We start from the raw sequence: 12,781 nt of genomic DNA, 5'->3' as shown, positions 1-12,781 counted from the left end.
TGGGTGTAAGAAAGCAGGAAGGGTCCCCCATACCGAGACAGAGACCCTCCCAGTCACTTGGTCATCTGGGTCCTGACTATGTCCGGCCCCAGCCCCCAGCCTGTTCCCACGGTCCCTCTCTTCAGAGTGCAGCCAGAAGGAGCTGCCCGGGCACCCAAGATGCCTGAGGCTCATCTTTGAGGAGAATCGAAGCAAAGGGGATAAGTCGCACCCCTGGGGAAGCCAGGTAAGGAGGCCCCGAGCCCCTGAGCACAACAGCTTGACACCTAGACAGACACACAGCCCACAACACACCGATGGAGTAAAACAATCCTTTACAGATCTCAGGGTTTTAGAAAAATACCGTAACAGCTTCAACCGTTATACATACCTGCATGCTTTAAGGAGAGGCTCCGTGGGAGGCAGGATCTGGGTGAGGGTTGTATAGCAGGGAATGGCGACGGCGTTGTAGAACCCAAGCTGCCTCCGTGCAAAAACCCCGGGCGAGAAACAAAAGTGCGCATTAGCGATTCTAGCGATACTTCTATTTCTTAAGTGAATGTTCTGTTTCTGAAGCCTAATTATAAGATTAAATGTTCTAGTTTTGCTGTATGTGATATTTGGGTTCCACGAATACTATTATAGAGAGTATTTTAAAATGCATTCTAGAAATAAAACACACAACGATTCAACACATACTACAAAAGTTAATACCTGTTGAAATCTAAGACCCAAGTACATTAAACGACATTCTGCTCATAGATCGGCCAGTGGCTACTCAGGGTCTGTGCTCGTCTCCGGTACCCTCAGTGCTTTCTTGCAGACACTTGAGCGCACAGCCTGCTGTTCCTCCGCACACGTGGCCCTTTCCGCCCTCGCGCTCGGGCTGACCGCCGTGTTCTGCCTGGCTGCCGCTCTTAGCTTCGGTGCCTTGTGTGGCCTCCCGATATTTTCTTCATCCTCCCTGCCCTCTTATTTGAATTAAAATAAATGTCTCTGGTCTTATCATAGCTCTTTCCATTTATTGTTCTTTTAATATATCAGATTTCAAAGTTTTAAAATCTGTAGTACTTTAAACAATTTTATACAGGAATTCTGGGTCACCATGTAAATGAATGACGCTACCTCGGACTGGCCCACTGAAGGCCGGATGTTAAACATACGCGACGATTGGCCAGAGAACACGGATTGTCTAGTCACAGTCGCTGGCCAAGTGGCTGCAACATGCAGAAGACAAAATTAGCTCTCTAGACGAGGTGACCGCCAAAGCACAGCTCACCCACTTCTCTAAAATACTGAACTTCACTGAGATGCAGCGAAGCATACAGAAGGCTCTAATTTATGTGGTTCCTTCTTGCTTTCTCCTGTTATAAAGTCTTTCGTCACAGCACTCTTACTAGAATAGCGCCCATGTTATTTCCATTTTTAACTTTATGGCTTATGCAGAGGCTTTTTATTCCAATATTTAGCAGACGTCATGGGGCAGAAGATCCCAGAAAAGATATTATTAGAAATTAGAGTATTTCATTATTATGGCAAAAAATAATTTCACAGTAATCAATTATTTAGAAGCAATATGGTTGGTAAAATATTAACTGATAGTAGAAAATTTTCTTGAAATCTTTCTTATTCTGTAAATGAAAATCAAACTATTCTAAAACAAACTATTATCATAACTAAAAACACTAGAATAAAACTCATAGGCTGACAGCATCAGTGAGAAATTTCCAGCTATCCCATGCATTCTGTTAGGATGACTGTTAACTATTTGGACGGAAAATAATTTTAGATCTCTATCTTAAATCATATAACAAGATACATTCCAAACAAGTTAACAAATCAAATGTAAAGTCATAAAAAAGTAATGAAAGAAAATATAGGCAAATCTATTTACTCTCAAGGTGAGAAAGAACTTTCCAAATACAACATGAAAAGCAGACACCAAACAGAAAGGACTAACAGCTGTGACTCCATATACGGGAAAATTCCCATAAACAGTGGTAAAAAGTGACAAAAACTGCAAAATACACTTGCAGCAAACACGACAGGTATTCAGGACCCCTTTCAAATCAAGAAGGAAAAGCGAGCACGCCATCAGAAACACTAGACAGGACAATGAGTGGAGGCAATGCCCATTCATTCAGCCCCTTTGTTGTGCTGGTGCCCTCTGTGAGCTGTGGACGTGCCTAAATTTTGTATAAATTAATTTTAAATAAAGTAGGGAAATTTGAAAACTTACCAAAACCACCATGCTGTGGATTTTTGAAACATTTTCTAAACTTATCTGTATCATAATTATTTGCCCACAACTTCCTTGTTATACCATTAGAAGATTAAATAGTTAACTAAAACCGTACTCTCAGAAATACATTACACGACACATACACAGATGCAAAATAATGAGGCACAAGACCTCTGAAAGCATTAGAAAAAAAATAAATCATGTAGTAAGACCTGGAAAGAGGATAATTAACGTCAACTTACGCTGAGACAAAATGCAAAATGTACTAAAATAGTAAGCATTATTTGTCAGAAAAAAATGGACCTGAATCAAAATCTGTAATGTAACTCTCCAAAAATATCTTTGTTTAGCCAATGACAAAATATTTTCTGCTTGTTAAAAATATAACAATTCAAATTCTTCCACCCAATCTATTTCAAGTCAGAAAAGAAAGCCTATTGACTGCAATAGCAGCTGTAGAAAGGAGTCACGGCAAAGGCAGGATGAATTCTTTAAATCCACAGAGATTTCCTAACGTTGGTCTTATTGTCCCCAAACTCTGTCTATATGGAGAAGGCTTCAAGTGGTTCTAGGTTGTGTCCCCTGAGCACTAAGTCTTTCCAGTCCACAAGGCAGCCAGACCCTCAGGATTCCTCACCGTGGCTTTTAGCCTTGGGAACAGAATCAGTGGTTGGAGGTGGTGGTCAAACCCAGATTAAAAGTATAAACTCTTTTAGAGTCTACTTTCCTGAGAGTCTTAGCAAGTGAAGGCTCATCTGAGTAGATGATTATTCCAGGGTAAACAGCTGTTCTTTTTCTAGTTCTCAGCTCCCATAAGATACATTTCTAAAGTTTCCATATTAATCACCAGACCTGCCTCGACTATCCTTAACATATCATAAGATGACATATTCTTTCTATTCATGTATGATTTGATGCCCACCTTAAACTATTTGACTTGAGCAATTACAATTTACTTTAATAATTCATACCTGGCCTTGTGGGACTTCATCCTTCTTGTCTCTGTCCATCATAGGAATAGGCTGTATTCCCAATTTCTTCATTTCATCACCCTAAAATAAGTGGGGGGAAAAATCACGCTTTCTCAAATTTCAAATTGTTATAGAATTTTCATATTACATAATTATTCCCTTTACTCATTCATTTTCTTCAAAACAAATAATATTTGTGGTTGTTAACCCAAGAAAAAAAGGTCAAAATAATGAAAAAGTTAATGTACCATTATTTTGTACTTCATCTTGATTTTCTCCACTACTGAATTACCAGAAACCCAACCATCATTACTGGGTTCATTTTGCAGAAGTTAGTAAAAAAATGTGATAATAAGAGGAGACACAGTAAACAGTGAGAAGAAACAATAAAAACAAGATATGGAATAACCTCCAGGCCCTTCTCGCTTTCAAATGGCCTTCCAGGGCATGGAACTCAGTGAAGTGTGGCTTTCCAGAGGAATATGTACAGAGGAAGAATAAACAACAGTAGTCTGCTAAAATGTGCTAGTAAAGACACAGAACAACTGACTACACACATCATCTAATTTACAATTACAGGTAATGGTTACTACAGATTCACTATGTTGCAGGCACTGAGCTAAGTAATTTGTAAATATCATTTCATTTAACCCTCATGAAATACTTTAAGATATCTTATTCCCATTTTACAGATTTTATAAATTATCTTGCTTTTTATTTGTTTGTTAAAGTTAAAATTTGCTACAATCTTCTTCCTTAAGATTTCCTATTTTTCCTAACTCCCCACTCTTCCCTCATATTTCTTTATTATTTTAGTAATGTTAGCCATGTTTTCAGAAATCAGAAGAAGTACAGTCTAGAAACGTTCCCAGACTTGCTAAAATAGGGCCTACAAACAAATTACTGTAACCATAATTAGGAATTTTTACATACAGGACCAAAGCACTCGTCCTGACAAAGCAAAGCCACTTCGAGCACAGCTGCTACTCCATTGTTACTGCTTTAATTAAAAACCAGTGGTCTCAAACTTTTTGCTTCTCTATCCAAAGTGAGAGAGACAATACTAAGCCCCTTGCTCTCAAAGACCTGACATGTCAAACAAGACAGCTTTTTAAACAAATTTGAATATGTACTCGAAACAAAAATGCTAAAATGGAAAAGAACCCAGTGCGATGGACCACGCCTATAACGGAGGGCTGAGCCAATCTGAGGCTGTAACAGAATGCAGAGGGCAGGAGCGTGGTCCAGGCAGAGGCTGCGGGAACAAAGACCTACATGGCAGCGAGGGGCTGAGACAGGAAATATGCCTGCACAGGCAGGGGACAGGGGGCCGGCCACATGGGCTCTCCACACGGAGGTCGATTCTGGTCTTTATTACAGTAGAGGAACTGATGCAGGGTACTGATGGAATCCGAATTATCATCATCCGTATCTGATAAACTGGCCTGAGGTTACATACCAAATGCCAAAGCAGACTTTTAATCTCAAGCAAACTGGCACCAAAGACCACATTATTCATTATTTTTGTACAAATTCTAAAAGGTAAAGGTGGGAAATTCAGTTAGAAAGTTGCAGTACCCCAGGCATGATTTGGTGATGATCCAAAGCAGGGGAATGATCATGAGGATACAGAGAAAAGGCAGGACTTCATAGATACTGGGATCAACTGTCAGGACTTGGTGAATCTATTTCTGCTTCTTCCTATGGACTATGATGAGGTCAGTGAAGACCGCGCCTAAGAGCACGCACGGAGCCAAATCAACGTCTGTGGACTGAATAACCAGTGACTAATAGAAAGGGAAAACATCTCCAGCTTTTAATCCTGCATCTTCCTTTTGCTTTAAGTTGTCCTTTAATGACTGCACGTTTTCCACATTCATCTAGAATATAGGTATCATATTAGAATCTATAGTTACGCCTTTCTCATAGCAATTCTGTACCTAAACAAAAGGTGCATTTTTAGTATGAGATAAAAAGTTATTTCACAAACAGTGCAAGCTTTTTGCTCCTGTGGGCATAGCTGGAGAGATGGCTTCATGAATTTCCTTTTCTTTTTTAAAATGATCCTTACATGGGATTTATTTACGTTAATATGTCCGCAACCACAGCTGCAGACTTCAATCCGGGGAATGTATCCAGCAACTCAACTTTTTCTTGTCATGTCATGACTTTTCTTTGCTTCTTGAGAGCACTTCCAGCATCCTAGTGTAACTCTGTACAGGTGCATGGTGTTATTCAGGACTTACGGTATTGCACTAACACAATGAAAAATACGCAAGAACCACAAGTGATCACTATTTACTGTAGTAAATGATTTACTGGAGAGACGAACTGCTCAGAGATGATCAGCGTCACCGAGTGTTTCAAGCACAGCATTTTAAGTGGATACTTGCAACACTTGAGCTCACCACAACAGCAAAAGGAAGTTGCTACAAAAGTATTACCGTAGTGCCATATGGACTACAGTTAATTTCATGCAGTTACAATTGAATACGGCATCTTTGTGTTTGTTTACATTTCTCGCCACAGTCTATAATAGTGTGTATATAAGTTTTGATAAACTTTAACTTATCATATATTTGTGTGTATTTTATGGTAGTAAATGACAAAACAGACTAGTATCTACACGTACCTTATACATTTATGGCATTCCTAAATTAAATTTTTTCAATATTTCTAGGCTATGTTGTTCTGTATTTTTGTCACAAATCTGCAAAAAAATCTTCCAATATATTTACTGAAAAGTATCTGCATAGAAGTGGATCCACACAGTTCAAATCTGTGTTGTTCAAGGGTCAACTGTACATCTACATCACTCTTCCTACGAGTCTGACGGTAACTAGGTTCTGACACATACACAATAAAATAAAGAGAAAGCTCCTGCGAAACCATGCACACACGATGTACAAGGCATTCTGGGAGAAATCATGCCAGGAGTATAGTCAACTCAAGGCCTGTGATCTTCCTACAGTAAAAAGTACTTTGGCTTTACTGCTATGAGGTAATTCAACATGATAAACTCTTCCCACTAAACTTGTGGCCGACTTGCTGTTTATGTTTTACATACATTCTTCCGTATGAGTGAGACAGATGATTGAATCACCAGCTGCTTTGTCCTCCAAATTTACTTTTATTCCAGCAAACCAGAAGAGGTACTCAAAAGAGTTATAGTTTTATTCACAAAGTAATTTTTGAATATGCAAAGACCTAGGTATTTGTGACTCAACTGGATAGGAGAATTATATTCTACTTACTTACATACAATTCAATAAGCGAATTGAGCAGTACAATGCACATTACTGATAAATTGCATAATTCAGTCAAGAAAAGGTGTTAATATAAGTCATTTATGTGTTGTTTCAGGAGTATTATGAATTAACATTCCATACACTCTAAGGAGCTCACAGTTTACAGGTGAGGTGACTACTGATTATATTTACATATTCTCAATGTCTATGGTGCAAAACAATTATTTTCCTGAACATTAACTGCAGGCGGATATATCCCATATTATGGGATCCTCTGAGTACTTTGTCCAGTGCCTATCTAAAGTAGATGGCCGGTAATGCCTACTGAATGAACGACAGATCAGCTGTTAAGTAAGATAACTGTCACACTATTGTTCAGTGAATAAGTTCCTAAACTCTTTCAGTTGAGCTCAGAGAATTAGACACATATGCGAGTAACATGTAAAAGAATGATCATTCTCTCTTTGTATCTGCATAACTGCTAAATCCTTCAGTATATGATTCACCACAGTTTTCTAAAATAACTATCAACATGAACAACTAAGGTATTCTTAGCAATTTATCCATACATTTAATTTCTCCTCACTATGTTAATGAAAGAATCAAGGACATACCTCAGCCCAGAATTCTGCATATATATCATTTGCCGTCAATTTTGTAACAGGCCACAGTTTTGTCACAGAACAAAGATCACAGGCAGTCATCATCAAACCAATTACACGGTCTCTAGAACACAACAATATAAGACTGGTCAGCATAGCATTTGCACATTTATAATAAGGACTAGAAAGACTTTTGTATTTCAGGAGTGAAGCCTAAGTACGTATTACTTCATGAAGGAAGAATGATGGCATTAAAGAGCACATACAAGTAACAGCTAGGACAGTGAATGGAATTAAAAATTAGAGTCACTTAATCCTGAGAGTCACTTCTATCATGAGTCCCATGAGGAGTGCATCATATGTTCCTGTTGCCTCAATGTTATTGAAGAAATCAAGTATAATGTAGGCTCTGGCTAGGCTGCATCTAAATCCCCTGGTACACTTTCATGGCTATGAACCAGGCTTTCATTTTCATTGAGTTTTGGAAATTTAGAGCAGGAAGGTATCTTAAGAGGACATCTATCCCAATCCTTTCATTTTATATTAGGAAAGTCTGAGGTGCACAGATATGAAATGACTTTTCCAAGGGAACAGGAATTTGTGGCAAGGCCAGAGGAGGAGGCGGCTGTGAAACCTGCTTCCTCGCTTCCCCCGTGCAAGTGTGTGCTGGGTGCAGCCTCCAAACACTGCGCTTCCCCTTAGCAGACACTCAACACCTGCCTTTCCACCAAAATGACTTTTCCCTTTTCAGCTGTTTGCATTCATAACTATGTGCTCCATGTCTGACTTTATTTTCTAAATATGGCTTAGTTTAATCTTCCCCCTTGAAGAAAAATAATAACTTTAAAAAATTCAAAGACCTATCCCCTACAATTTGACTAGATTTGGTCTAGTGATATGTGGCTATCTATGTGAAGTCTATACTTAACAGAATAATTAAGTGGTAGTAATTAACAAAGTTTAAGGTACAACCTTATCTTTTAAAAAGCAAATTACATAACTGTAAAAGACAAATTATCAACAAGATGACAAAAGTGTGTAATGAGTGGACGATGCTTTTATTTCGAGCTCCCATCTCAGTTCTAATGAGTTCAAGCAATCCCTGCGTTAACCGCTGCCTCACCTCTTCTAGGTCCACATTCTCCACCTGTGGGCGCGGTCCTCCCCTAGCTCCCAGGCCTGTCTTGACCCAGCAGACAGCACATTAGCAGCATCTATCTGCCAATTTGACAGAGACTCTGCTCTACTAGTGCTCTTAGCATATCTCAGCTCAAGCTACGATGTTGGGATACCTAGAATACCCTGATTCTTATATTACCATGAATCACAGAGTTCTTTATTTTCCATCAACTCACTTCCTTTAGCCTGTTTAAGTAATCATCTCTTTTGCCACCTTACATGTTGTAAGGGCACATTTCGAGAGGGTTTCAGGTCCCTTATAGGTCAGACTAAATCACTTTACGAACATTGGTTAGACTTATGCATAACCTTCCTGTAACCCCAAACAGATGCCACGTGAAGATTCAAATCCCTTACAGTGATCAGGGAACTACAAGATTTTCTTAATGAGGTACTTTCCAAGAACTTTGTGGCTTGAAGAATATTTATTTTTGGATTTGGACTTCTAAAGTAATATATATATGACTTTTTATCAACAGATAAATTCATTTAAACACAAATCAAATGTGACAAACTACTGGTTACAAATAATTACTTCATATGTTTAAAATAATTCAATTTCATTCATTTATATTCACCAAGATAAGCAATGCTTATCATGGTGAAATAATCTAATAAGCTTTATCTCAAAAAACCACTTTCATAAATCTGTAAAACAAAAGAAATGTCAATGGAATTGGGCATTATTAAATACATGAAAGCAACTTTCTCACTGGAAATTATTCCCAACGTAAAGTTGCCAATATAAGGATTGAAAGAATTACAAAATAGTTATTTAGATTCCACTGTCAAAATTACTTAGACAAAGCACAAAAAATAAAACATTAGAAGTTTGGCATTAAATGTCTTTAATAAATATAATTACTCATTTTTTACTCCCAATTACAAACCTGTTAGATGGCCTTGGCAGTACAGAAATATTAATATTAATTGGAATCAACATTGTATTTCTATCCATGAATGGAATGTAGAACTAACTGCTAACTGGTATAGATTGCCTCAATGTTATTGAAGAAATCAAGTATAATGTAGGCTTACATTATAATGTAATAATCTGCTTTAATAACCCACTGTGAAAGGGATCGCGTTTATGCTAGGCATAGTCTTGTATGATCTCATATAACCTAGTCACTAAAAACAATAAAGTGAGAGCCCAACACTATGCCTATGATAAAATGACTCTTACATCATTTCCGAAAGTTCAACTACAGTCCCTTGTCCTCAAAAGTTCTGAATGGCTGAATGTATCAGGCAGTTATAGCAAAGAACAAAATAGACCCTGTTCTCATAGTACTAATGTTATAGTAGGGAAAGGCAGGTGATCAACAGGTCAAAACTTTCAGGAAGCAAGTGCTGGGTAAAAAATACAGAGAGAGAGAGAGGGAACACCACGTGACAATCTGTGAGTGAGAGCCAGCAGAGAGGAGTGCACGTGAAGTCCTAACGTGGAAACAAGGAAGGCAGGTTTGAGGAACAAAAAGAAACGGCATTCTGGCTGAGACACAGTGAGTGTTTCACCATGTTGACCAGGATGATAATTATTCTTTAACAAAGAATTGTTCAAATGTTTAATACTGTACCCTTTCTTTGATGTGGACATATATTTAAGTTAAGAAAAAACTCCAAGGGAGGTTGAGTAAAGGAATTGCCTCTGAAGGGCATAAATATTCTCTGGGACTAAGAGAAAAACATTTTCATTTGTATAAACATTTTCATTTGTATATTTCCTAATGATTTAAGAAAGATAACAAAAAGAAGAGAAATTATGATTTTTAAAAATCAATTTCAAATTATGAAATTAGTTTATCTTTACAATTTGTGTTTAAGAAAGGCAGTTCTTACATGAAATACATGAAAGTAAAAATTATAAAAACTACCCACAACTTCCATATTTGTCATTTTAATATTTAAAAGGATAAAAAGGATACTTTTACTTGATATGATATCATAGCCTAAAATGCACTATGGTTTTCTCTAAATTTTCTGAAGCTGGTTCTGCTTAGTCACAACAAGACCATGCCTGGTTCTGCTTAGTCACAAGACCATGCCTGGTTCTGCTTAGTCACAACAAGACCATGCCTGGTTCTGCTTAGTCACAACAAGACCATGCCTGGTTCTGCTTAGTCACAACAAGACCATGCCTGGTTCTGCTTAGTCACAACAAGACCATGCCTGGTTCTCTTTAGTCACAACAAGACCATGCCTGGTTCTGCTTAGTCACAACAAGACCATGCTTGCTAATTTCAATACAAAACAGTAATTGCACTTTTGCCTGCCCTTGGCTTGAGCTCAGAGCTGGTTTCCAGACATGATATTAGCTTTTAGTTGTAGTCAGGAAAAGCGATTTGAAGGGAAATTCCAGTGCAGAAATCAAGCAGTTCAGAGATGATTTCTCCTTCTCTCTTTGGTGACCCTGTATTACATTTCCTCCCTCTCTTTTCTTTTACTAGTAGGTCCTTTTGCATAAGCCAGATTTAAACTGTCTGATATCGTTGTTCCCCACCCAAATCTCACCTTGAATTATAGTTCCCATAATCTCCACATGTTGTGGGAGAGATGAGGTGGAGATAATTGAATCACAGGGGCAGTTTCCCCCATCCTGTTCTCGTGATAGGGAGTTAGTTCTCACAAGAGCTGATGGTTTTATAAGGGGCTTCCCCCTCCACTGGCCCCTCATTTTTCTCTCTCCTGCTGCCTTGCGAAGAAGGATGTCTTTGCTTCCCCTTTTGCCGTGATGGAAGTTTCCTGAGGCTTCCACAGCCACGCTGAACTGTGAGTCAATTAAAACTCTTTCTCTTATAAATTACCCAGTCTTGAGTAATTCTTCATAGCAGCATGAGAATAGACTAATACAGTAAATTGGCATTGAGAGAGTGGGTTACTGCTATAAAGATACATGAAAATATGAAAGTGACTTTGGAACTAGGTAACAGGCAGAGGTTAGAACAGCTTGGATGGCTCAGAAGACGGCAGGAGAATGTGGGAAAGTTTGGAACTTCCTAGAGACTTGCTGGAACTTCCTAGAGCTCATAAGACAGGAAGATGTGGGAAGACTGGCTTTCACCAAAATGTTGATAGTGATAAGGACAATGAAATCCAGGCTGGTCCAGGTGGTCACAGATAGAGATGAGGAACTTTTTGGGAACTGGAATAAAGGTCACTCTTGCTATGCAAAGAGACTGGTGACATTTTGCCCCTGTCCTAGAGATCTGTGGAACTTTGAACTTGAGAGAGATGATTTAGGGTATCTGGTGGGAGAAATTTCTAAGTGGCAAAGCATTTAAGAGAAAGCAGAGCACAAAAGTTTGAAAAATGTGCAGCTTGATGATGCAAAAGAAAAGAAAATCTCATTTTCTGGGGAGAAATTCAAGCCAGCTGCAGAAATTTGCTTAAGTAACGGGAACTGAGTGTTAATCACCAAGACAATGGGGAAAATGCTCCAGGGCATGTAAAAGACCTTCATGACAGCCCCTCCCATCATAAGCTCAGAGGCCTACAAGGGAAAAAATGATTTTGTGGGTTCCTCCTGCTCTATGCAGCCTTGGGACATGGTACCCTGTGTACCAGCTGCTTCAGCTCCAGCGGTGACTATAAAGGGCTAATGTACAACTCAGGCTGTTGCTTCAGTGGGTGGAAGCCACAACCCTTGGTGGCTTACATGTGGTGTTGGGCCTGAGGGTCCAGAGAAGTCAAGCACTGAGGTTTGGAAACCTCCGTCTAGATTTCAGAGGATGTATGGAAAAGCCTGGATGTCCAGGCAGAAGTTTGCTGCAGGGACAGAGCCCTCAGGGGAAAACCTCTGCTAGGACAGTATGGAAGGAAAATGTGGGTCAGAGCCCCCACACAGAGTTCCCACTAGGATCCTGCCTTGTGGAGCTGTGAGAAGAGGGCCACTGTCCTCCAGCCCCCAGAATGGTAGATCTACCTACAGCTTGCACCATGGACCTGGAAAAGCTGCACTCAATGCCAGCCCATGTAAGCAACTAGAAGGGGAATATTTTCCTGCAGAGTCACAGGGGCAGAGCTGTCCAAGGCTGTGGGAGTCCACCTCTTGCATCAGCATGACCTGGATGTGAGACATGGAGTCAAAACACATCATTTTGGAACTTTAAGGTTTAATGACTGTTCTACTGGATTTTGGACTTGTACAGGGCAAGTAACCCCTTTGTTTTGACAAATTTCTCCCATTTGGAATGGCAGTATTTACCAATGCCTGTATCTCTACCGTATCTAGGAAGTAACTAACTTGCTTTTGATTTTCAGGCTCATAGGTGGAAGGGACTTGTCGTGTCTCAGCGAAGACTATGGACTTGAACTTTTCAGTTAACACTGAAATTAGTTAAGAATTTGAGAGACTGTTGGAATGAAATGATTGTGTTCTGAATTATAAGACTGTGAGATCTGGAAAGGGCCAGGGGCAGAATGGTATGGTTTGGCTGTGTCCCAACCCAAATCCCATCTTGAATTGTAGTCCCCCTACTCTTGTGTCATGGGAAGGACCAGGTGGAGGTAACTGAAACATGGGAGCAGTTTCCCCAGTCCTGATCTCATGATAATTGT

General features: G+C 39.3%; 1 protein-coding gene across 5 annotated transcripts in view; it reads right to left on the bottom strand.

Moving 5' to 3' along the window:
• PDE10A (phosphodiesterase 10A) overlaps positions 1–12,781 on the bottom strand; it is a 661,629-nt gene that overhangs the window by 8,689 nt on the left and 640,159 nt on the right. For all 5 annotated transcript variants that reach the window (XM_064360475.1, XM_064360473.1, XM_064360474.1 and 2 more), the window contains 3 exons: positions 7,055–7,166; positions 3,193–3,273; positions 371–459 (listed from right to left, as the gene is read on the bottom strand). In XM_064360475.1, the coding sequence (XP_064216545.1) occupies positions 371–459; positions 3,193–3,273; positions 7,055–7,166 (282 nt within the window). The remainder of the gene's footprint in view (positions 1–370; positions 460–3,192; positions 3,274–7,054; positions 7,167–12,781) is intronic.

The sequence above is a fragment of the Aotus nancymaae genome, unplaced genomic scaffold, assembly GCF_030222135.1.
Source record: "Aotus nancymaae isolate 86718 unplaced genomic scaffold, 86718_ANA_hifiasm-v0.15.2.pri h1tg000040l, whole genome shotgun sequence".
In the NCBI taxonomy this organism is placed as follows: domain Eukaryota; kingdom Metazoa; phylum Chordata; class Mammalia; order Primates; family Aotidae; genus Aotus; species Aotus nancymaae.
Note: the sequence above shows the minus strand (reverse complement) of the source record. Positions and strands in the feature narration are given on the sequence as shown.